A 27856-nucleotide genomic window follows, 5' to 3' on the forward strand; every position below is an offset into this window, starting at 1 on the left:
TTTCAACACTGAAAATAATAAATTTTCCTTGATCAGCAAATCAGCTGAAGACTGAAGTAACGACGAAATTTCAGCATTCCCATCAGAGGAATAGATCACATTTTAATATATATATTTAAATGGAAACAGCTATTTTAAATGTTGATACTTCAAGATATTTTTGATCAAATGAATGCAGCCTTGGTGAGCATAAGATAATTATAAAAAAAAAAAAAAAAAAAAAAAAAAAAAAGTTGGTCCATACAACCTGTCCTGTATATTGTAAGTTTTCTGTGAGGCTTTGTGTGAAAATGACACCTCTAACTGTACACACAGTTCAGTCTCATTTTCATAAAGTACGTGTGTTCCTTTGGTCCACAGCTACAAATTACAAAACTTTCATATATAAAACAATAAATAATGTAATAGACTACACAATTTTATTAGTTTGTCTTCTTTATTCAAAGAGCTGGCAATATCAATAAAAACACTAAAAGGAATATTGATCCTGCAACAGCTAAACTCATAAGACCCTTCATGGAACGTATTGAAATGAGGAGAAAAAGTATATAATAATAATAATAATAATAATAAACAACAATCAAGGTATATAAATGAAAAAAAATAAAGAGTTGTTTGTAAACTTACTGTACATATTTTTGGATTATAATGTCTTCATGTGAAATTAGAACAACACAAATCGCAATATTATTATTTTTGTTCTGCAATATTATGAGTACACCTAGTGGTCATCTTTACAATATACTATTTACAAAAAGCACATCTTTGTAAATAAAGGAAAGCATAATGTTTAAAACACTTTTAAAACAAACAGTGAGCAACATATTCATGTGCTGCAGAAAACAGTATGCGTCTAGCTTAATGCAGCTGTAGCATGTAGCATTTAAGTCAATCCTTAACTATTTCCTAATTCTGATTTGTATAAACAAGGTAATTTTTGTTTGTTTGTTTAGAAAAACATCACCCGACAGATTCTTCAGCTTTAGGAGAAGTTCTTCAGATCACATACAGAAAGTAAAAGATGTGCCAGCTCCAATTGTAGTAAAAGAGATTTTGGTTTGTCAAAGCTTTTAGGTCAGCTACAACTGCCACATAATGTCTATTAATTCCAGTTCTAGATTGTGTTTTCTTCATCAACAACAATGCCAACCACTTTTTTTTCTACCAGGGAGCAACAGAATTGCTGCAATACATCTACTATGTGCAGCTCCTGCAAACTAAACACCACAAACAAGAAATACAGACATGCACTTCAAGCGACAAAAACCTCTGAAAGATTAAATAGCTGTACACAGCTGTAACAATGCTTTATATGTATAAAAGATTATACAAACTTGTTCTTTAACAAATGGCATGCTTGCAAATCTAGTGCATGAGCTGGAATAAAATATCATAGGACATCCACGGTCTAAAGCACCATTTAAATTGTAACAGATATCGGAAAATAAGAAAGAAAACAAATCTATAGCTTGCTGTGGGCTGTATAACAATCTGTATGGCAGTTTAGGTTTCTGGGGCATAACAATGTGGCCTTGGCTTTGCCCTTCCATTTCATATCATCACAAGAACACTGACTGGGAACGGCAGTCACGTGCTTTCCTCAGTATGGTGTGATTCACTGGAAATACCAGTATGCTCAAAATATAGACTACCTGAGATTTAAAGCCGAAAAAGAGGAAACTTCAGGAATGTTACAGACTTATTTGGAAATATTGTTTTGGTGCAGTCTTGTAAGGAAGTCATGAGGGTGCTTCAATAAATACAGTAACAAGACATCTCACAGGAGTACTTTTATTCACATATATATGTATAGGAATAATCTTGCACAGTAATTTCTCAGCTGGTTTTGTTCATGTTTCCATGAGTGCAAAATGTGGTTTTGCAAGGCAGCAGTGTCTTAACTAATCAGGAGCGATATCTCTATTAAATAACCAGATATATTTATTCAAATAAGAAGTCTTGTTACCTTAGTGAAACACCCTTGAAGTGAAATGCAACTATAAAAACACATTTGAAAACGTTTCAAAAAGGCAGACAAATAAATGAATGAAAAATCACAGATGGTTTGTTGATTTGCATAGAATTCTTCAGCTACCGAAAGAAAAGCTTTAACAAGCAAGACACTTACAGGTGACGTGTGAGCCTGAGCAATGCTTTGTTTTCATACCTTCATGTGACGAGGAAAACAAGAGCCCTACATCAGCATGAGAGTAACCATAACATGATTTCTGTAACTAATTTCCACAAAAATGCATTTAAAGACGTAACACATAAGCAGCTTTTGAGAAATCAAAAGCTTTCACTATATGTAAACTAATAAAGCAAACAAGAAACATTAAAAACAAACAAAACTCTCTCTCTCTCACACACACACACACACACACACACACACAGTAGTTGTAAGTGGACAGTGGTGATACTGGAACATGTTTGAAGGGTTTCTAGGCTTGGAATCTCTTTGGGAAGAGCATGGGGACCACCAGGGTCCACATGTACAGAAATAAACAGACCCAACAGGACGCCATCTTGATCCAGAACACTGACCAGTTCCCCTCCAGCAGCCTCTCGATCTTTGCGTTCTCATAACTGCAGAGAGACAAGACAAGATACATATTACACTTAATGCACGGTGACCGTCTACTGACTTTGATTTAGTCAAAGGAACTTGAAGTTAACCAAGAAAACCCTAGTAATAAAATACAATTATAAACAACACAATTAAATGACTACAATAGTAAAAACACTATTATGATTTTTTATAAATTATACTATTTTGTAAATACATGTGTGTATGTGTATGTATAAATATATATCATATAAATATAATATATATATTACATACACACACATACACACACGTGTTGTGGAATGTTGTTTTTATTAAGTACTCACTGAAACCAGTTGGTTACAGTCATCATGACGTAGAGGGAGCCGAGAAAGAAAACAAAATGGAAATAGCAGTAGCTGTAGATTGTGCCGTCTTTCTCATCATACTTCACATTCTGCCCTCCAGCTGTCTTCTCATCATCATAGTCCTCTGCAAAATATAAACAAACAAACAAACAAAAAACACCTGGTTTAAGAAACCTGCAGTACTTCTATTTGACCACCAGGAGGCATCCATCTTTTCTACTGTATAAATGAATCCAAATCAGTATCAAAAATACGTTTAAGTTTCAGGTGATGTGCTAAAATACTAGAAGATGTGTTGGCTGAAGTAAGCATCTTACCTGTATCATCAACACAACAGAAGCAGCAGCGTGCTCTCTGGAAAAAAAAGTATGATTCGTCATATAGTTGATGTAATGTATTAAACAGCAGAAAGAGAGCATGGCAAATGTTCACCTCATTTTCGGGCATATCGTTCCTGTACACCTGCAAGGCTGTTGTGCTCCTCTTGGTGGTGGAGATCAAACTGAAGAAAGAGGAGTGTTACTTTTTTATTCTTTTTTTTTACTCGAATGGCATTAGACACATGGGAGAAGAGTTCTTTTTTTAACCGTCAAATGTAAAAACAGAAAAATCCCTAAAATATTAATTCCCAAAACGCCACCAGACAAAAAAAAAAAAATCTTTATGCTTCAAAGCTTTGTTTTGCCTCATGAAAACTGGAAATATGGTTAAAACATTTTGATGGGAGATACAACAATGAATCCGTCGCTGGGATGCCAAAGAACGCATGTCACTGTGAATCACATACGTGTGTAAATATGGCTTTGGTGAAGAGGAGCGGCTCTAAAGAGAGCTTCAGATGACATCTCTGCAGCTCATGAGAAACACATGTGAGTTCATGTCTTCACTGTATGAGAGCTTCTAATCTTCACTCCATTCCTACCAAACTACCTGCTTTTAAATCTGAATGAACATCTTGTCATAACCAGATAATAACATGGCTCCACTCCTCCTGGGATCGTTTTTGGGATCACCCATTTAAATGATATGTTACGGGGATTTGCATCCAGGCCAAGAATATCTGAGCTTATTTAAAGGGAAAGTTCACCCAAAAATCAACATGCGCCTTCATGCCTTTCCAAATTGTATTATATGTTCCTTAAGTGAAATACAATATATGGCTTGTTTACAAAACAATATTAACAGTTGTTTTTTTGTTTTTATTTGAGAATTACAGCAGAGGGGACAATTTCCAGCATCCTTAAAGGAGCAGTTCACCCAAAAATGGAAAAAAAGAAAGGAAAAAAAAAAAGATAACAAACATCACAATAATCCACAGGTGAAGCGGAAAGCTGCTTGTTGGTAAGAAATAAATCCATCATTAAGACATTTTTCACTTCAAATCGCTGCTTCTGGCTAAAACATGAATCCTCTATCCAGAATAGTGCTTACTTTAGTGAAAAAGTTGTCTTGTCTGAATCAGGAGAGAAATATGCACAAATCAAGCACTGTTTGCAAGGAAAAACTGTCCAAAACAGTTCTAAACAATAATGTCAGTGGATTTTGATGTGAGGGGAGGTAGTCTTTTTCACTGGAGGAATTATGGACACACAGTTTTAAGATTTGATTCTGACGGCACCCATTCACTGCAGTGGGTCCATTGATGAGAAAGTGAATTTCTGAGGGCTCGTACATTTAAAAAAAAAAAATCTTTTTTGGGCATACTTTCCTTTAAATTTTGGTCTGTTTTTCACACAAATCTATTAAATGACTTGAAAAATCTTGGAATATAATGAACAAGTCAGATACGACCTACAATAACTTTCCTGATACTATCATGGATTGGGCCTTCACAATATCAGAAAACACAACTGTCTTTGCTCATACCAAGAGTAGAGTATACAGCCGAACAGTATGGCCGTTCCGATGCCCGTCACTATGTTAGTCTCGCTCTGCAGTCCTGAACTGTAGGGAAAGACGCAGACAGTGACATTTTTTCCATTTCGCTCCACCACTGAAAGAGAAAGAGCACAGGACAGATTTTAGTAAGGGCATGGGAAATAACTGCATAAGTCTGGAGGGTTGAAATGCATCATTGGGTGCTACTGTTGCCTCAGCTTACAGCTCTGTCCACATACAAGCTAGGAGACAGCAGGGAAACCACAGAGCACACTGTGAGACACACCCAGGACAGGCTGAGAGATGCTGTGCTTGAGTGTGAAAGGGACAGACGCACTCACTTTCAACAGGTTTGCTGGCGAGTGCTGAGAAGGTGAGGTACATGACGTAGACGGAGATGATCGCAGACTGCAGCAGACCTGAGGTGGGCTGGACTGTGTGGAGAACAGAGCAAAACATCAGATGTGTAAGAGAAAAGCAGCACATATGACCTGTTTGAGAGTTTATGCTTATTCATACATCATGCTTCTTTATTAAATGAACTATGTAAAATACTGTTTGAGGTCAGTATGATTTTTTTTTACATTCTTAAAAAAAGTGTCTTATGCTCACCAAGGCAGCATTTGCTTGCACAAAAAGCAATGTTGTGATTTTTTTCTTTTTTACAATTAGAAGTATCTTTTCTATTCTAATGTATTTTAAAATGTAACTTCTTATTGTAATGGCAAAGCTGAATTTTCAGCAGCCATTACTCCAGTCTTCAGTGTCACATTATACATGCTTAACTGGTGCTCAAGAAACATTTTATATTATAACAAATGATGAAAACAGAAACCATGATACATTTTTGCCCAGAAAGTTCAGATGAACAGATTTTATTTTACTTAAATTACTTGCTAAAACTATTTCCTTTAGTGAGGATCCATGATAAAACACTACTACTCAACTCTCCGGCTTGATCACACATGAGAAAAGCTTCGGCCACTATGAATGAATCTGTTTTCCTGTTTTTTAGTATAAAATGTTTGTCAGTGAAGAGCAAGCTTCTTTGTAAACTCACAGGTCTGAATGCAGGGTGAGATAGCCAGCAGAGAAACGACGAAGCACAGGCCACCGTTGACACCCAGGAAGAGCTTGTTGAGGAAGCAGGCCTCTGGATCCGTGTAGAACCTGATCATAAACACCAAGGCTCCCACTGCCACGGAGAACAGCACCAGTGTGACCAGAGCCAGCGCTGCATACCAGATCTTGTTATACTTGACTCCTGAGCTCCTGTGGAGGGACACAGTGGAGATCTTTCAAAGGAACGCTCCGGGTTCGATATAACTTCAGCTTTTGTGGCATGATGACAGTAATCACAGGAAAAAGAGTGCACATATAAATTATAAATTAATTATAAATAAATATATATAAACATAGTATACAGTTTTGTTCAAAATAATAGCAGTACAATGTGACTAACCAGAATAATCAAGGTTTTTAGTATATTTTTTATTGCTACGTGGCAAACAAGTTACCAGTAGGTTCAGTAGATTCTCAGAAAACAAATGAGACCCAGCATTCATGATATGCACGCTCTTAAGGCTGTGCAATTGGGCAATTAGTTGAATTAGTTGAAAGGGGTGTGTTCAAAAAAATAGCAGTGTGGCATTCAATCACTGAGGTCATCAATTTTGTGCAGAAACAGGTGTGAATCAGGTGGCCCCTATTTAAGGATGAAGCCAACACTTGTTGAACATGCATTTGAAAGCTGAGGAAAATGGGTCGTTCAAGACATTGTTCAGAAGAACAGCGTACTTTGATTAAAAAGTTGATTAGAGAGGGGAAAACCTATAAAGAGGTGCAAAAAATGATAGGCTGTTCAGCTAAAATGATCTCCAATGCCTTAAAATGGAGAGCAAAACCAGAGAGACGTGGAAGAAAACGGAAGACAACCATCAAAAGGGATAGAAGAATAACCAGAATGGCAAAGGCTCAGCCAATGATCACCTCCAGGATGATCAAAGACAGTCTGGAGTTACCTGTAAGTACTGTGACAGTTAGAAGACGTCTGTGTGAAGCTAATCTATTTTCAAGAATCCCCCGCAAAGTCCCTCTGGTAAAAAAAAGGCATGTGCAGAAGAGGTTACAATTTGCCAAAGAACACATCAACTGGCCTAAAGAGAAATGGAGGAACATTTTGTGGACTGATGAGAGTAAAATTGTTCTTTTTGGGTCCAAGGGCCACAGGCAGTTTGTGAGACGACCCCCAAATTCTGAATTCAAGCCACAGTACACAGTGAAGACAGTGAAGCATGGAGGTGCAAGCATCATGATATGGGCATGTTTCTCCTACTATGGTGTTGGGCCTATTTATCGCATACCAGGGATCATGGATCAGTTTGCATATGTTAAAATACTTGAAGAGGTCATGTTGCCCTATGCTGAAGAGGACATGCCCTTGAAATGGTTGTTTCAACAAGACAATGACCCAAAACACACTAGTAAACGGGCAAAGTCTTGGTTCCAAACCAACAAAATTAATGTTATGGAGTGGCCAGCCCAATCTCCAGACCTTAATCCAATTGAGAACTTGTGGGGTGATATCAAAAATGCTGTTTCTGAAGCAAAACCAAGAAATGTGAATGAATTGTGGAATGTTGTTAAAGAATCATGGAGTGGAATAACAGCTGAGAGGTGCCACAAGTTGGTTGACTCCATGCCACACAGATGTCAAGCAGTTTTAAAAAACTGTGGTCATACAACTAAATATTAGTTTAGTGATTCACAGGATTGCTAAATCCCAGAAAAAACATTTTTTTGTACAAAATAGTTTTGAGTTTGTACAGTCAAAGGTAGACACTGCTATTTTTTTGAACACACCCCTTTCAACTAATTGCCCAATTGCACAGTGCATATCATGAATGCTGGGTCTTGTTTGTTTTCTGACAATCTACTGAACCTACTGGTAACTTGTTTGCCACGTAGCAATAAAAAATATACTAAAAACCTTGATTATTCTGGTTAGTCACATTGTACTGCTATTATTTTGAACAATACTGTACATGCCAACATGAGATTAGTGTGCTAGAATGTCCTGATGACTTTGTCTGTTATATGACATTTTTCAAATTCATTGTCCTGATAAATGTAAACCAGAAATTTTCATATGATACAAGCAAAAACTCCAGAGAGAGATGTGACTTATCTATCTAACAGTGTTTTTATGGAGAAATCAGAAGTTCATCCACCTTAAAAGAGCTCATGAACTGCAGCTTAGCATTTCATTTTGTTTCCTGAGGTGAATTAATAATAATATTAGTATGTTTTTTACATCAAAGATTGTCATAATTAAAAAATAATTTCTACCCTGATCTTTGCCCTCTGATTTGGAAGGGGGCGTGACTTCAATGGAAATGCCCACTGCTGTGATTGTTTAACACATTTGTATATGTGGAGCGCTCTCAGAAACTGTTACAAGTTTTGACCTGTTACAGCTATTGAGATTAACTAATCATGGAGAGTGTTAATTATAGCATTATATTTAGATCTACTCTCATTCATGAAAGGTTGCAGTGATGAGCAGTGATCTTATCATTGTAACTTTAGTTTTGCTCTGTCAAGAATGCTTTCATCATGACTAACAGTGCAAACATGATGCAAATAAGAGTTTCATTGCGCTGTGTTTACTGAATAAAAACATTTTGGATTTTCAAAACTCAAATTTATTCAAATTAATTTACTATGATTCAAACTAATTGGTGTTAGAAAACTTTTTTTGTCCTACTTCTTCGCAAAATGAATACTTTTACTTAGCAAGGATGCATTAAACTGATCTAAAGTGACAATAAAGACAAGGTAACAAAATACTTATTTTCTATAAAAGAATCCTGAAGAAATGTATCACAGTTTCCACAAACATTAAGCTGCACAATCTTTATATAATTTGATATATATATATAATTTTCAGAATAAACAAATAAATATAATTTTTAAACATACAATTTTATTTTATTTAAAATTAACATTTTTATATACATTATTTCTGAATAAAAGAAGAGTGCCCCCAAAGGGAGGTAAAATTTCTTAGGACAATTTTGTCACTAATATTTCATGCATTACAAAATTCCCCGTGACAGTCCTTCTGCTCTTTAGTGCTGGGGTTTCATTTGTTGACAGAGAGCAGAGGGGAAACTATGATGCACATTGAGCTCTGCCATGGGTTTCCTGTCCACAGACTGGAGAGCAGCCAAGAACCTCTCACTTATTCTCTCTCTCCTACACATGGCCATACTCTACTGCAACAACACATTATTTATGAACCCACCCAAGACAGCTCTGCTTAAAGAAAAAAAAAACCTGCTTTACTTTTCTTTTTCAGTGTGACTGCCTTAAAATTGAATTGTTTCATGTCTTGAAAACTCCCACTGAAACAATACACTCTGGTTCTTAGAATCTGAATGCTGAAAATGCTTTCACTGGTACTGCTATGAAACCTGCTCTTCTGGTTGTTGACTGTTGTTGTTGTTCACTCTATCCATGTGATCTGGCCAGAGCCAGTGATTCAATAAGTGGCAGTCCCTTCTGCTGTAGCAGCACAATGTTAAGACTAACCTGGCTGACATCTATGCAACCTATCTGTCAGTGGCCAGATTACACTATAATACACTATAATCTCCATTTCCAGACCTAATGATTTCCTGTTTCATATTACATGCCAAGCAACAATTGGATAACATTATGGAAATAACTAGAAAACTTTTCCAAGTGCCTGATAAGTTTTCCACTTGGTGAATGAAAAGAGGGAAGAAAGGAAAAACAGAGCTGAACGTCAGCTCACCAGTTTTGATTCCATCTGTGGGCAAACTGAACGAGAAGCATCAGCTGGATGATGATAAAGAGAAAACCTCCAGCAGCCCCCACGTAACGCCAGACTGAAAGACAGAAAGAGAGAGAGAGAAAGAAAGAGAGATGAGTCTAAGGCTGATACAGTATGACAAACAAACACTGCTGAAGAAAAACGATTAATATTAGTTTATTCAATAATACTATAATAACACTGAATACTATACCATGGAACCGCTGCAGTATGCTTAAGAAAGGAGTTGAGATATACTTCCATTAAAACAAGTGTGCTGATTTATGGACATCATCTATCTATCAATATTACTTTAACAGCAAGTAGGTTTTAAACTGAAGTATGACACTCAAGATCTTGTGTAACATTCCTCTTAATGTGCGTGTAATAATCATGAGGTCTTTGATACAGGAAGCAGAAGACTCTGTTTGAGTTACTGGAGCTGATGAACCACAAAGACAGTTCACAGTCTGTTAAGTGTGTTGCTCTAAGTAAAGGAGATATCTCAACAACACCACAGGCTCAAAGTGGAGAAGAATCAAACTTTCCAGGAAAGTCTCAATACTTCTCAATAAAATGTTTAAATAAAAAACGTACAAGAGCGCATGAAAACAATAGCAGCAAATTTAATGCAAAGAAAACAAGCACGTGAAAACGGATCATACTAAACCTTCCAGAAACTTTTCCTGATTTGGGAGAAAAAACCCTCCTGCACAGCAGGCCAGCAAAGCCACAAACTTAAAGAACCAGAACCTGCAAATAAAAAGAAGAATTTGTTGATTTAAGACATAATATTTTGATAATAATTCTAAAACTGGCAGTCTGGCTTTACACTATACTGTAAGACATGGGTTTTAAAATAGTTTGAGAACAACAGCAAGTAAATTAAAAAATGTATTAAATGTACTAAAGTTTAAAAGAACATATTAAAATGATCTGCAAAATAATATTAATTCAAAATAATTGTTCATAAATCAACACATTCATTTTACACAACAGATCAAAAGCAATTTTGATTCAAATTCTACAATTTGTTTTTCTTTGTACAGAACCCAGTTTAAAGACAGACTAATGTTCAAAACATTTGGGTTTTTTTATTTATTTTTTTTTATAAATTCCTACTTTTATTCAGCAAGGATGCCTTAAATTGATCAGTAAATATGCTTATAAATGTTTCAAAAGATTTCTATTTCAAATAAACATTGTTTTAGAACTGCAGAACTTTCTATTCTTTATGGAATCCTAAAAAAAAAAAAAAAAAAAAATGCATCAGTTTCCAAAAAAACTAAAATAAACAAATAAATAAAGAAGCATAACAGTTTATCATCACTGATTAACTAAAAAAAGTTACTTGAGCATCAAATCAACATATAAGAATGATTTCTGAAGGATTATGTGGCACTGAAGAATGGAGTTATAGCGCTGAAACTTCAGCTTTTCCATCACAGGAATAAATAATATGTACTATATTACAACTATATTGAAACAGTTTTTATGTAATACTATTAAATAATATTACCATTTTAGTGTACTTTTGATCAAATAAATGCAGCCTTAGTGAGCATAAGAGGCTTCTTTCAAACTAAATAAAAAATCCCACCAACCCCAAATATTTACCATGATACTTTTCCTACAGCATGTCATTCTGAGATTTTGATCACTTGCTATCTAATATAGGATTTCCTGTTTTCCCATGTTAGTCATCATTGGCTAGCTTCATGAAGAGCTAAATGAGTTTTTTTTCTAAAGGCTTGTATGAATGTACAGAGCAGGATGGACTCAGCATTGAGCTCAGCATTACACTTCCTCACCCTGCATTTGCCTACAACACAAATATCTGATTACTGCAACATGAAGGGCTAAACCATCTCATTCGTGGGGGTAAAGCTCGTCTCCAAGCACCATTTCCTCTGGAGAGAGCTTTAATTAAATACCTCTATCTAGGGCTTTGGGTGTGGGTGAAAAATTTTGCATTAGGAGGGGGGTACAGATGGAGGCAGCAGGCCAAATAATACACAGGGGTCCCTATAGCTCATGTGAACCTGCCCTGGGCGCAGAGGGACCACGGAGCGAAGCAGAGGAGGAACAAGAACTGTTTCCAGTGTATATACCACTTCAAAAGTGTCTGGATTGACCGCTTACCCGTTGTGAACAGCTGCCCGGCATCCCGTGCTGGTTTGCACCCGAATGGTGAACAACGAGAATAAGAAGAAAAAGCAGGCCATGCCGAAACAGACTTTATACACGGCAGAATAGCCCACTAGGGTACTGCAATTCTCCCCAGCATTGAGCTTATCACACATTTCAGTGTAGAAAGGAATCTGGGAAGAGTACAAAACAAAAGAGGAATAAAATTAGATTTTGAGTAACAGTCAATAGTTACAGTCACTTCAGGGCAAGGCTAAGGTTAAACTGAATCCAAACTGTGAACACCTCACTTCAAGCTGGGTGCCAGGAGATCACCTTAAACTCAAGAAACACCTTAAAAAGACACACACCTTAAATAGAAAAAAAAAGAAAAAATTAAATTAGAACATTACTTACCATCCATTAAAATAGATCCTAGATTTTTAATTACATTAAAAAAATAAAATAAATTGATACTTTTATCTAGCAAGAACACAATCAATCAAAAGTTACATAAAGAGTATTTCTTTGTTATTCAAATCAATTATATTATTTTAAAATGTACATTCAATAAAATTCAAAAAAATTGTTTTCAACATGAATAATAATCAGCAATGTTTCCTCAGCATCAAATCAGAATATTAGAATGATTTATGAATTATCATGTGACACTGAAAACTGGAGTATAAAAATAATTTAAAATAATTAATAATGATTATAATATAAAAATTCATTGTACTGAAAACTATAGTATTGCCATTGTTGTATTACCATGGTTTTTCTATGTAAGTGTATTAAAGCCAGGCGATTCAAAGTATTTATGGTTCTCTTTTGTGGTTTTGAAGAGAAAGCTGGCACAAACTACAGGGCACTGGTTAATTCTTAAAATATACTTAGGTTCCCAGCAGTGCACATTATAATGCTGGGAGGCCCTGCTACTATTATAACATGGACCATCATATAATAGAAAGTTATTAAAGTGTTCCTCCATCAGAATTTGCTCCATCCCTGTGTTGGAACCACGAAAGTCCACCAGGAGCAGATTTTATGTGCTCTTAAATTTGAAGCTATTTGTAAAAAAAAACTTAAACAGCTGTAAATCTTTGTGTCTTGGGCACCTGAGTGGCATTTCCTTTGTGCCTCACCAAAAGGCAGCGTTTTTATAACTTTTCTGGTCTTTTTTAGTGTCTGGTTTTTTAATATACTCATGGCATTTACTCAGTAAGCACTCATTGTGGTGCTAAAAGCAAAAAAAAAGTTTGAGCTCACGTTACACACCCAGTGCCTTTCAACCGCATTCAGCCACTGATTTTGTAAAGCTACAGAAAAACTAAATGCAACTTTACTAAAAGAGTCACTATACAGTGTGCAACAATTCCTGTGTTAGACATTATGATGGAGGACTGATACTCTATCTTACATTCCTGACATACTTTGATGCAGAAGAGTCGTCTTCTTTGTGTTCGTCTGAATAATATGGGCTAGCTGTCTGCAAATAAACCCTTGATGCCTCTATTGACCCTTTCTTTAATGAATGAATGAATGAATGCATAAATTCTGTCCTTACACATGCTTCAAATGTCCCTTTGCTTTTAAATAGAGCCGTCAAGGAAGTTCTTGGCATAATGCTCTTCTGTAAGGTAAGGTAAGCTTTTACTTATTAAGCAGAAAAAACAACAACACTGAAGAAACAGACTTTAGAAAAAAACATTTATGGTGGCCTGGTGTTTAGGAGGTTTGAATTCAGATTTACATTTTATTTTAAAAATGTATTACAACAATATGTCTTTTTAACCATGCATATACTGCTTATGAACTCAGTAATGATATACTGTTTCACAAAACTCAAGTACAAAAACCTTTCTTTAGGTGAATCAGTCGGTGATTCAGTCTTTTCCGATCTGTTCAATCTTTTCTGATAGAGATTCAGACTGATTCAAACCAGTAACTTCTGAGTGGTAAGCCTTTTTGAAAGATTAAACTCAACAAAAATGGCTCATAAAAGCAGTACTATTATAAACTGAAATTAATATTTTTTTAAACATTTCTGTTAAACAATTTTTTTTAATAAACAAAATTTAAAAAAGTACTTAAAAAATTCATGAAACTATAAAAGATATTTAAATAAAACCAAACATTAATAAAAATGACAAAAACACATGACAAAACTAATGACAAAAACATAAAAATGAAAAAATAAAATAACTTTTTATATTTTATTAACAAAAACTAAGATAGTATTAATTAATGATATTAAAATAACACTGCATAAAATGATTTGTGTGTCAATCTCTACTGGCCATGGCCTATACTGTAAGTCTTTCTACAACAAGATTTGTTTTTTTATTATTTCACAAAAATTCTAACTGCTAAATGATATTTTATTTACACATATATAAAATCCCACCTCAAACCCACGGCATCGGCTGAGACAGAAGTTGACAAGTCAGGCCCACACAGAATCTGCACCTACAGACCTCAACTGAAAATACCACTGATTTCCAAATGTTTTCAAGGTCTCTCATTCAGAAAGTTAGAAACATATTGCCTGACCCCACTGTGTGTTCTTTTATTAATATTTTGGCTTATATATAACTTGACAATGCTTTCATTTAGCAATAAGAGTGTAGTAATCTCAACTCTAAATAACCCCAACTAGTAGGTGTGTTTAACTTGAGCTGGAACTTTTTTTAAATAAAGTTAGACGCCCAGCAACAGGTCTGAGCGCCCCTGACCTGAGACCAGATTTAATGGTCTTTTTATATTAGGGAACCTGATACTAAAAAATGCAAACGGAGAAGCTCTGAACAAACTCACATGTTCTTGCATTGCTGTCTCCACAGTGGGGGACATCATGATGACACAGGTCACCGTGACCAACATGAAGAAGAGGGTGTACATGAAGCGTGTGGAGGTGGACTGTTTGATCTTGGGACAGCAGCCGCAGCACAGGGAGCAGGCAGCCGAACCACAGCAGCAGGCCAGCTGCAAGAAAACAGCACATGAGTGAGCGCCACACATGCACGTGCTTTATAATAACAGTACACAAACCATTACAGTGATTTACAATGAAGCAAATGGATTTTAAAGCACAACTGCATATTTAAAGATATGAAATAATCCAATTAAAGTGTTACTGTAAACCAAGGGCAAAGACAACACAATCTTTTTAAGATTAGTAAGTAATATATACACATTTCATCTGAAATACACAAATTCAATGATCTACTGTGCAAATGCATTGGGGGGACTGTGAACATCTTATTGGTCGTCATACCCTATAGCAACACAAATGCCTCATTCCTATTGGCTGCAAGAAATGCTGAGCTGGGCTGTTACTATGAAGCAGCTTGATTCACATGATGCAAGACACAGACATAACATGAGGCTCCGAGATCAGATTGAGTAGATACAGTATCAGTACAAAATACAAATGTCTCTGGATATTTTAGAAAATCCCTTTATCCCTTACACAATTATTTGAACTGACAAATAATTTGATTATGTGATGTTGTGCATGTACAAAATCATCTAGTCATAAGTTATCAGTTTGTTATCATAGAAATCGACTTTTTTTTTTTCTATTGAACCTAAAAGAAGATACTTGAGGAAAATTGGTAGCCAAACAATTGATGGAAACCACTGACTATGGAAGTCAATGGGGACCATGAATGGTTTGGTTGCACACATTCGAAAATGTCTTCTTTTGTGTTCAGCATAACAAAGACATTCAAGTTTGGAATAACTTGAGGTTGAATAAATGATAAATAAAGGGTGATAGATGTTTTCCTTTCTTGGGGTGAACTATCCTTTTAATGGGATCACTAATTTCAAAATTAATAAATTGTGACAATAATGTTGATGAACCTCTGATTGGGTGTATGACAGAATGATCTTAACTTTAGAATCCCTTCTTATCTGTTAGGTAACTACTGAAATTACAGTTAGAACCTCATTTAGGACAAAAGCTTCAAGTGCATCATCTTATTTTGACCACAGATAGGAAAACCATAGTTACAGAACCATCCTAACTCGCTAAAAAAAAAAAATTTTACTTTAAGATAACCCCATTGGTGTCCCAACTTCAAAACTTTGTTGAAATCCAACTGTAAAAAAAAAAAAAAAAAAGGAAAGACATTACATTAGACCTTTTTGAGAATGGCATAACATTTATTAATCATACAAGATGAAGTGAAGCAAAGTTTGAGGGTGGAGAGACTTTTGAAGGACCCAAAAGATGTCGCACTTTGATGATAAAATACTTGTAAATAATTACAGACTCCCACCTAATATGATTTTGCAGCTAGCTCAAGTTCAAGTGAGCTTGATATCATTCCGCTATATGTGCAGACGTACAGATGTCATGCCTAACAGGACCACAGTGCTACAAATAGACAGACATATAACCCTATAAGTATAGACATAGAGCCTATACATAGCTGACCAACTGCGACCAACATTAGAGACCCATGAGCAGTCACTGATCACAATCGGTCATTCTGCAAGTTAAAAGCATGCTGCTGTTTCTCCATTTAGATTTTATGTTTATTTCAGCGGCCGCTTGGTAACAGACCCTATCCTAATATATGATAAGGTTTTGTAAGATAAGATTAGAATCCTAAATGAAGTTAAGATTTGCTTCTGCAAAACGAATTTGTGAAAAATCCTAAAATAAATGATCACGTTTTAAGTTACGACCTAAGATAGGAAGTTCCAGTAATATGTCGAAGCGTAAATGTTAATGAATTTGACCGTAAACAGCACATCACTTTTCAGAGCTATGTAACAAGACACAGAGAGCAGAGAAATCAAGAAGACGCATCCCCCTCTACAGACGACAGGTGGTCAGCATGTACGACTTCAACCCATGTCAGCCCCACAGAGTCCCACTCACTGGTGGTGAACACTGGTCGAGTGGGACAGCACACATCTTCTCGCAAACAAACCATCCCCCATCTCCTGCCTCAATTACAGTTCTCATGCCCTTACAGAGCCCTTCTCTAACCCTCTCCCGCAACCAGCAGGAGTCTGGGTGAAAGGTGATGGACTAGGAGTAAGGACAATAACCTGGACATTGTTTTCTTAACAATTCAGACTAGGAAATTCTCAAGCTCCTCAGAAGTGTGTGGAGAAGCTCTTTGAAACTACATCCAATGGTTGGAAGAACACTGTGTGTTGTAGCAAACAGAGTCTAGTTTTGTAGTTCTGCTATATTTACAGCCAGGAGTAAAAAAAGTCAACCATAACCAGAAAATGAGGATCTTAAAGCGATTACAGAACTGCTGGGTGCTAAAACAGAAACTTTTACTTCTTCCTTTAATAAAAAAAACATTAGTAAGCCAGTCAACATTGCACAATAAATCTGGACTGCAGTGTCTCAATACTGACAAAAAATTCTAACTTAAGAACTGGTTGGATTCCAGAATTATCTGCTGGAATTATCAAACCCAGAATTTAGGTTTTGCTTTTTAAATAATAAAATTAAATTTGTCAGTAAAATTCTGTTACTGTCGTGCCAATTTTCCATTTCAATTAAAGTTATGAGACTTTTTAATATTTATTTTCCAGAAGGAAATGGTCTACATTCATACAGTCATTCAGGGTTGGATGTAGATCAAATGTGGATGCTTTAATCTCATCCATAATGCATATTAAACATATATGTCCATTTAAGGTGCATAACTATGCCCTCCAGATGCATTTTTGCAAACAAGCCAGGATGTCTTAGAAGCTAAAATAACATTTCCTGTCTTACACTTGTCTTGCACATTCATATTAAATACATTTCCTTTTATCTCTCAGCTCATCGAAAACACAAGCATATTGAAATACTCAGTCTAAAGAACACTCTTAAGTACAGTGAAGCAAATAATAATAATAATAAAAAAAATCCTCCACAGTTAATTTATTACATTTTCTAATAAACCTTTAAAAATCCATTAAAATGCTATTGTAGTTCTTTGCTGTAGTTTCATTAGCCTAACTGTCAAACAAAATGATGAGCGCAGAAACATTTTCCTATAAGAAGAGTATATTTTATTCATTTGACTGATTAGACATGCTTTTTTAATTAATACAGTTTAATTAATGGAATTGCCAGTAAAATTCAGAATTTCATAAAATTTACATTTTCAAAAAGAGAGAGAGAGAGAGAGAGAGGGAGTAAAATTTATTTTTTTATTTAGCACAGAAGTGATGATATAATGCTACAAAAGATGCTGTTTTTCTGAACATCAAAGACACCTGAAAAAAAGTTTGGCCTATTAAATACCAAGTAAACATCTTGTTTATGCACACTAAAAGCTCTCTAGGGAACAGTCTTGTGAACAAATGTTCTGTATGTGTTTTATGACCTTATTTTAGTGACTTCAAAATTTTAGTTTTTCACTTAACCTGCATAAATGTTCCATTCTCAAAAAAAAAAAAAAAAAATTAACATTCATGTACATACATGCTGTTTACATATTATTGTAGCCCAGTTTGTGCTGAATACAGTGTTTTCAGACTTTAACCATTTATATGTTTATAAGCAACTGAAAAAAGCACAAATGTCAGGGCATGTCTACATCATTCATTCAAAAAATTCTAATTGAAAAAATGTCTTGATACACTGACTTTATTTATTTATTTATTTCAAATGATTTTTACTTTTAAAAATCTAAAGCAATTAACATTTTGTCAGAACCAATAGTAAATTATTTACTAGTTATTTTGTTTAGTTTTCTAATCTTTTTTTTCTTTAGAATCGTGAAAGAATCGTATACATGACTCTCTTACATGATTCTCAATTTATCCAGAATCTTGCAGCTCTAGTTTACATGTTGTTTATTGCTGCATATAAATCATTAAAATGGAAGTTTAATTTCATTGTCAGATAAGTGTCTCATCACATCCCTGCTAATATTTAATTATTAAATAATTATATCTTTAAAACAGAATCCAGAGACTTTAAAACACTAGATGGCATAACAAGACACTTGGCAGCCCAACAAATTATCGAACACAATTTAAACTGATCCCTGGTGCATGTTACAAATGGCCAGGAACATTAATAGACAAAGTTATCTGATATATTTCATTGAGCTCAAGTACGATCACTGTTGAAACTCAGCAGACAATTCATCCTTAGTCTCTATGTCATGAATAGATGCTCTGTGGGACTGTTAGCCAGGCAATTGTACAGCCGAGGCAAAAATGTATCACTTCACTGTTTGAAGTGTACACAAAACAGTGCTCTTTTGTCCAGTGCGAAGAGTGCCCATAGTAACACTGAAGAGTCAAACCTTCTCACTGCACAACGCTGATGGATGGATGGTGACTACTTGACAGCTTTTTCAGTTGCAAAATACATAGTAATCCAAAGAGTCATGGGGGAAAAAAGGATATAAAACACCTCTATGACAGTAATGGAGGAAGTCAGAGAGAGTATGAGATGTGTAAAGGCTGTGTGAAACTCACAAGGGTGAGAATGTCTCACTAATACCCACAAAGTCAACACAGATTGTCCTGCCACAAATGTCTGAATTCAGTTCGCTAGAAGAAGAAGAAAAAATAAACTCACTAGCTGAGATTTGAGGAACGTGTAAAAACCACAAAAAGCCCAGAGGACAATGGGATGTGGGGTACACGTTGTGTCCTATTCAGGTGACATATTCTTCAACCGTCTTCATATTTAATGCCGATTCATTAGTCAGAACTGAGAAGCACACTGGAGTCTTTACACATCTTTGTTTTCATGCGGGTGTTTAGACAAATCAGTTCTTACAAATAAAGTTACTTCAATGCCTGATCAAGAACAGTGTGTCATTTAATTCATTACTAACAAATAATGAAGATAATAGATACCCATCCTGTATTAACAGATCTGCAACGCTAACTTGGAATCCATGCATGAATGTTTTCCAAGTGCAATGTCACTGAGCAATAAACCACCATTTTTATAGAATGCATCATTTCGGCTGATTCATAGGACAATCAGTTATGACTCAAGCCCAGACATCTGTAGGAGATATCACAGTTAGATTTCCAGAAAGTTTTACAGTACGAAAAGAGCAAAAAGTCAATTTTGCAAGAGTTGAGAAACATTTCAGAACCTAGAAACATAAGCTAAGCGTTGTTTTCCAAAACAATATCAAATTGATATGGCAATATCCTTATCAGAGGGAACTTGCTGCTTTGGCAAGGGGCGGGCAGTACTGAAACACCGTCTAGGCTGTTCACCAATCACAACACTTTTTGTTTTTCGGAAGGCAGGTCTTCATCAAACTCAGAACTAATCAAACCATTTGTGCCAGGTTAGCGAAATGTATTGTAATCATCTAAATTATGTGTAAAACAATGTGTTTTTCGAACCACCAAACATGAGAGCATGTTCTAGTACATCCCCAAAACAAATTCAAGACATTGTAAAAGAGCATAATAGGACTTCTTTAACCATTCCTATACAACCAGATATTGACGTTAGAAATCCCTGTATCATGACCACTAATTAACATACTTTGTCAATAAGATAAAAGTGGGTTTTGTTAAAAGTTGCTATTATCCATGCACATAGATATTTGATATAAATATTTTTTGGTAACTAAATATCGCCAGCTAAAAAGTAACTAGTAACTTTTTTTTGTAACTTTTTTGAGATGAGTACTTTTTACTTGTAATTGCGTATTTTTTCATCAATGTAACAGTACTTATACTTAAGTATACATTTTCAGTACTCTTTCCACCACTGCTTTACAGTTATCGTTCTTAGTGTGAACCTCCAACAAAATAGAAGTTTAAAAAAGGCATCATGGAACTAGAGCTGCACAATTTATCAAAATTAAATCGCAAAGGCAATAAATTGCAATTAGGCAGAAGCTGCTATTGTCATGCATATCTTTCAGTGAAGCACAGTTCTGTGATCAGCACTATCTCCATCCGAAGTTCAGAAGGTGCTCTCTTGCTGAAAATCCAAATATGCCCCGAAGAAGAAATCCAGGAAAAGCCTATCGCTGCAGCTGAATAAACAGAAGATTTAACCTCTTTCATTGATTCAGTGTGACTAATAAACACACCACTACGACAATATATGAGTTCTTCTTATTATAATTTGCATCATAATAAAGTATTATCTATAATGAAATGCTTATCGACATAGTCATTATCACTTCTTAGAAAACAATTAAATATTGTGTGCCTTAATTATTCTTTTTATGAAGCCACACCATCCCACAGAATGATTTATTTTAAACAATTGACTTACGTTATAAAGTGAATTTGGAGTTATGGAAAATAGGTATTTTCATGTACTCTCAGATGGAAGAGCATTTAACCTACTACACAGAGCCTTAGTTCACAGAGAAGATATGAAAACAGCTATCATTATCGCAAACGATTTCATCGATTTCATAACCCTACAATAAAATCGTCTGCTATTATGAACACAATTTTGCATAGCTTGTCAGAGAACTATGGCTCTGTGTAGTAAATGCTGCTCCACCTGAAAGCAGGTGATGGAGATTTACTGACAAAATGCACATGAAAATCGCGATTAATAGCGTCCAATTAATCGTACAGCCCTAGGTGAAACTGACAAGTGTACAGTGTTGACCAAAAACCCACAACACAATGAAGTTAATGAAATGGAAGTCGAGAAATGTTGTCCTAAAAGGACAATTAACCCAACTGCTATCAGTGACTAATGTCATCCTAAAATAATTATTTTCTTCAGATTAAATTTTTTTGTCCATTACAATGAAAAAGTCAGTGGGCCCCATTGTTGTTTTGGACAACATTTACATTAAATTAATTTACAAAAACAGTCAAAACACTCAAAATATCTTCAAAACTTCAAAATCTCTTCAAAATATGCATCCTGAAATGAAAATAAGCCATACAAGTCTGAAACAACATGAGGGCGAGTAAATTTATTCTGTATAGTATTTATGGTATTGCCCAACAAAGATACATTTGACTGTTCTACCTGTGTTATGCCACTTTAATAGCTTTGATATTATAACAGGATCATAATTTCAACCAATTAACCGAACCACACGGAGTATAGCGTTGTCTTGTGAGGTTGATTATTTGGATAGGAAACCTACATATGTTAATAAATGCTACTGTCGCAGGAGTAAATAGTGAAACAATTACCGTCAAAGTGGAATCAACAGTAAAACAAAGTGTGTTATCTATTGATACCAATTAGTTAACAAACATTGAGACTACTCAATGCCAGTGCCTCCCAACTCCACACATTTGTGGGGCCAGCGGGTACAAGCTTAGCACTAATGAGACAACACTATTGACGCTTAACACTAACTGCAAGCTCTCGCTTTCCACTGCTAATCTTATCCAAACAAGCAGCCACATGGATCCAACCTGGAAATGAAAAGACCACCCACAGACCCCACAACGTACAATGGGCATACAAGTCGAGTCGGACCTCAGAGAAATTAGTTAACTGGGAATGTGAAGGAGACAATTACACTGTCCCTCATTTATCACATCTAGACCTGAAGTGTTTCCTGGTGGGGTGTCCAATATTGTCTGTTTGATTTGCATTTGATTTGCAAGTATGGTTCAGTTGGAAACAAGTACCGATATGGATATATTTGTCCTGACCAGAATGAAATGAGGACAAAAGGAAGACAAAACATGGAGATAATTTCCTGACCGATGGAGCCAATTATGATAAAATACTGGCTAAAAGGATAAGTCTGACACCACAGTTGATGGAAAAAACACAGTCATGTAAAGTAGCAGAAAGCATTAGTCTGCTAATAAATAAATAAACTTAAACCAGCCTAAGATGGTTTGCTGGTCTTGGTGGTTTATGCCGGTCTATCTGTCAAGCCAAATAGGTGTTTAGCTGGATTCAGGCTGAAAAATGTCCCAAAACCCTCTAAAACTATCTAACAGATCAAAATGACCACTCTGGGAGACTTCTTCAGCTGGATTAAAATAGTAGTAGTAGAAGTAGTAGTAGTAGTAGTTTATTTCTTCAGTCATTCAGACATACACAAACAGAATTATTATAGTACAGCGATGACTGAAGGGGTTTAGGCTGAAGTGAAACACTAGTTGATGCCTAACCCTATTTACACCAAGATTTAAATACCCAGCATGAGGCAACAATAATCATAAAGTAGCAAAGTGGAAACAGATGTAAGAATATTACCAGCTATATATAAACAGCTCATACGACATGAACAGCTTTGGCCCCAGTATAGAGCCCTGTGGAACTCCATGCGTTATTTTTGTTCTTTCAGAGTGAAAGTTGTTAATATGTACATATTGATCTCTGCCACTAAAATAATCTCTCAACCAATCATGGGCAATGCCTCTGATACCATATCGTTCTACTTTATCCAACAACTGATTGTGATCAATGGTATCAAATGTCTTGCTCAGATCGATAAAAACACAGACAGTGAACTCTCCATTATCAATCGCTGTGGATATTTCCTCAACCAGTTCAATAACTGCCATTGAGGTTGCTCTGTTTGACCTGAAACCAAACAGATAATCTGAAATAAGGTTGAATTTATTGAGATAATCATCAAGTCTTATAACATATAACTTTTCAAAAATTTGAGAAAATTGTGGAAGTAGTGAAATTGGCCAGTAGTTTGTAAATTGGTGTTTATCTCCACCATTAAAAATGGGTACTACCTTAGCCGTTTTAATTTTAGATGGAAAGATGCCCGTAAGAAAAGACTTATTAAAAATATATACGAGTGGAGCTACAATAGTATATAATTTCTTTTACTATGATTGTGTCAAATTCAGAACAGTCTGTTGACCTCTTATTCTTAAGTTTACTCACCATTTGGATAATTTCATTTTCATCCACACTCCTCAAGAACAAAGAGTTCACATTTCCGTTAATGATGTTTTTATCTATTTCCTTTACATCTGACGGTTGAGGGATTCCATTGGCTAGAGTGGGCCCAACATTTGCAAAAAAATTGTTGATTCATAGTCAACCCGAGAAACGCGAGCAAGTAACGCGAGCGACGCGCTCCCTTTCATAGTCTAAACAGTGAACGCAAGCGTCACGGGTGATGTGTGTATGCAATACACCGCTCACGCAACAGGGGGTAGTAGAGTCGGGTGATATTAGTAGAGTCGGGTCGCGTGATATTCAGATCACAATGGCAACTGAAGAGGAGTGTTTTCTGTTGCTGATGAACTATCGTATATATGTGGATGAATACGTATAAATTCGCATAATTTTTCCTCTTCGCCCGCCAATGTATTCAAACCTTCTTCTTCTGTAAACACAATATACTTGAATTAATGCACAATACTTGCAATGTCGCCCCCACCGACAACGCATAGTATTGCGTGAATCGGCGCGTCGCGTATCAAAAACTAGGACGACACATTTGGCTCATATTCTGCGTTTCCACCGCGGTGTAAAGTACCGGGTAGATTAGGCAAATAGACTGGTGACGTAGGTCTGCTCGCGTTTCTCAATACAAAGTACCGCTGATAAAAAATTTTTTTTAAAAAGTACGCTGATTTTGGACGTGCATCCTCGGTAGTTGGTTCAGACTTTGTGCATTCGTCTCAGGAGTGTGATATCCGCGACGAAGCAAGTCCGGTAAATCTATAAACAGCAGCGTACTTGATAACTTCAGTAAGCTCGTCATGGCTACTGCAATTTTCCTTACTGTATATTTACAATAAAACGAAATATGATATCAAATACCACTGCCTCCTTTCGTTTTCATTTAAGCATAATAACAGCTGCAGAAATGTACTTAGTTCAGGGAAATGTGTATATGCAGCCATTACAATAAAAACGAAATATTATATAAATTTGCCTTTTTTATTTTCATTTTAACATATAGATAAATTGAATACAGACCAAAGAAAACCTGTTAGATTTACCCCGCAGCTGAATTATATGTTATGTTTAACCACTAAAGACACATCAGAGCCAGCGGCACATATCAGAAGGTCTATCCCAGGTGAGGCTGCTTCTCAGCGGATACATGAGGACTGAGCTCCCGCTGATCGAGTGGAGCTCACCGTCTACGAGATCGGCGAAACACATTTTTTAAATAGGCATGATCTTTATAAATAAACCATAGATTTGAGTTTTAAACAACTACTTCTCGCCTGAAATACTTTTAAAATTACATTTCATGACACAATAACAGTAATATTTGAAAATTATCCGAATAAATGGTGGTTGAATTCAACCAATGCTGCGTGAACTCAGATTGCTTTGGCTACTGCAATTTTCCCCTCAGCATATTTACAATAAAACGAAATAGGATATAAAATACCACTGCCTCCTTTCATTTTCATTTAAACATAATAACAGCTGTAGAAATGTACTTAGTTCAGGGATTATTGTAACGTTATATACAGCCATTACAATGAAAGAAATATTATATAGACTTGCCTTTTTATTTTCATTTTAACATATAGATAAATTGAATACAGACCAAAGAAAACCTGTTAGATTTACCCCGCAGCTGAATTATATGTTATGTTTAACCACTAAAGACACATCAGAGCCAGCGGCACATATCAGAAAGTCTATCCCAGGAGAGGCTGCTCTCTGCGGATACATGAGGACTGAGCTTCCGCTGATCGAGTGGAGCTCACCGTCTACGAGATCGGCGAAACACATTTTTAAATAGGCGCTGTCTTTATAAATAAACAACAGATTTGAGTTTCAAACAACTACATTCTCGCCTGAAATACTTTTAAAATTACATTTCATGACACAATAACAGTAATATTTTGAAAATGTTGATCCGAATAAATGGTGGTTGAACTCAACCAATGCTGCGTGAACTCAACCAATCAGCATGTTTAGCGCCAAAGTCCCGCCCCCGAAAGTTCCTGAACTTTAAAAAAGTACCACCTCGCCAGCAGGGACTTTCTGGGGGGCATTTTTTTACCCGGAACTTTTATTTAGTTCCTGGTTCCTGCGGTGGAAACACACCAAGTACCGGACCAAGTCCCTAGTTCCTGGGTAAAGTTCCTGCGGTGGAAACGCGGCTATAGACAGTAAAAGAAATGGACACAGCGACCCCATTGGAACTCAATTGAGACAAATGAAGCCCAGTTTTAGCGTTTTTTAGCACTTCCGTTTCTGACGCGCAGACTCAAACGAAGCTTGACGACGTCAGCAACCTGTCTGACAGATGTAAATCTTCTAAGTGGCTGTGCGTGCAAACTGCCATCGTTAATCTTGCAGAGACGGCGAGCTTGAGCGGGGAGTTCTTTGTCGTGAGTGAGCAGGAGTAAGTATTCTGATTAATTATTTTGTATAGTATTTTAAAATGTAACGCCAGTATGCCATATTAAGTTAATTGCCTGCGAGCTTCTCCTCCTGTCTGTACGGTAATGCGACAGAGAGCCGAGTGGTTATGACGCAATCGTTAGCCTATTTTTACAAAAACTGTTTCTACGGGTCCATAATGTAACATAGAAGGTAATGGAGCCCTTTATACATTGTCGTGTATCTTTAGAAATAAATAATGGACAAACAGAGTCTTTAAACGCCTCAGATGTAAAGTTATTCGCTGTCAAAGTGACGCCAAAATGAATGGGAGTCAATGGGAATGCTAACGCAAGTGAAGTTCTGCTAAAAGATGGCAGCCCCCACCCGACTTCAACTTCCGGTCGAGTTCCTTGCCCCTTGATTTGGCTACGCACCGACGCATAATGGCGGCCGAAGCGTAACGATGCGTAGTCTCGGGGACGCGAATGCTTACAGATGCGTTGACTATGAAACGGCCCTTACCATTTACGATTTAGCCGTCTTTCACAAAAGTAATTTGGATAATCATTATTGTTGATTTGCTTCTCAATAATACTATTTAGTACTTTCCAAGTACTCTGGATGTTGTTTTTATGCGGTTCCAAAATATTATGAAAATAGAAGTGTCAATTAGATCTCATGTTAATGGACTTATTTTTATACGATTTATATTTGTATTCTGCTTCTTTGGTTCTATGTTTAATTAATAATTTGTGGAGGTATTTTTAATTTTTTTTTTTACAAGCGTTGGCTATGCCCTTTGTTATCCATGGTTTCTCTAGGTTGGTTCTGTCTTTAGTAGAGTATTCCTTTAGTGGGCAGTGTTTATCATAAAGACCTAAAAGTGTAGACAAAAAAATGTCATATGCCTTATCAGGGTCAGAGATGGCATAGACCTTGTCCCATGTCTGGTTAAACAAATCGGTTTTTAGGGAAGTCATTGTTTCAGAGGTTCTATGACGTATAATTTTTATTTGAAAATAGTAGCCCTATAAAGGAGTTTGTGAAAAATACTGAACACAGGAAGATGATCAGTAATATCATTTATGAGCAATCCAGCATATATGCAGTATATTGTCTAATGTCTTCATAGTCAAACTAAACAAACTAAACAAGAAACTAGTTTTGCTAAATAAAAAAACAGTAATGTATGCAGATACAATTCACTATAAACATGAAATAATGATGCGTAGCGCACAGCTGTTAGGTGACACAGGACAAACACGGGTGACAAAAAAAACTGATTGTACACTATACACTTGAAACTGACAGTTACGTATTTACAAATACAACAATCACAGAGACGTTAAAAGAACAGAACTTGTATTATTAAACTTCTTTTAATGCATAATGTTACGCATAAAACGCTAACAGGAGAAACCGAGTGCTCCGCGCAGTTCATAACAAGACGGTGATGTTTGTACACGCCGTACAGTCAACGCATCACTCACCTGAGACAAACAACACGGTTCACACATGCCGACGGCGAGGCGATTCCTCCTTTACACACACCGATCCGGTTCAAATGTTCAGCTTGTGAGATTCTAAATCACGCGACCGTGGCTCCTGTGTTCTGAGCTCGCGCGCTCCCGCAATCTGCCGCCGCTCACAATGGACTGTGACTGTGACGTGTTTGCGAGCAGCAGACAAGAGGAGAGGAGTCCGGTCCGCGCGGAAGTCTGTGAAATGATGGCCTACATAAATCCGAAATCACAGAGCCGTGTTGGGTTGCAGCACCGCTGTGTTGTTTAATCATGCAATATTGATCTTGCATCCAATTCGAAAAGAAAACATCTTCGAACATCACTTCCGCTGTCGTCGTGTGAGGGTTTCGA

General features: G+C 36.2%; 1 protein-coding gene across 1 annotated transcript; it reads right to left on the minus strand.

Moving 5' to 3' along the window:
• Positions 1–442: 442 nt before the first annotated feature.
• LOC113080467 (serine incorporator 5-like) lies at positions 443–27818 on the minus strand. The gene is made up of 12 exons (XM_026252636.1): positions 27473–27818; positions 14573–14740; positions 11771–11949; positions 10299–10381; positions 9611–9704; positions 5852–6063; positions 5133–5225; positions 4780–4906; positions 3346–3415; positions 3231–3267; positions 2893–3037; positions 443–2586 (listed from the first exon to the last, which is right to left on the minus strand). Exons 1-12 carry the CDS (start codon positions 27497–27499, stop codon positions 2442–2444), a joined length of 1380 nt encoding a protein of 459 aa, XP_026108421.1. The 5' UTR covers positions 27500–27818; the 3' UTR covers positions 443–2441.
• Positions 27819–27856: the final 38 nt, after the last annotated feature.

This window comes from Carassius auratus, chromosome 5, assembly GCF_003368295.1.
Source record: "Carassius auratus strain Wakin chromosome 5, ASM336829v1, whole genome shotgun sequence".
In the NCBI taxonomy this organism is placed as follows: domain Eukaryota; kingdom Metazoa; phylum Chordata; class Actinopteri; order Cypriniformes; family Cyprinidae; genus Carassius; species Carassius auratus.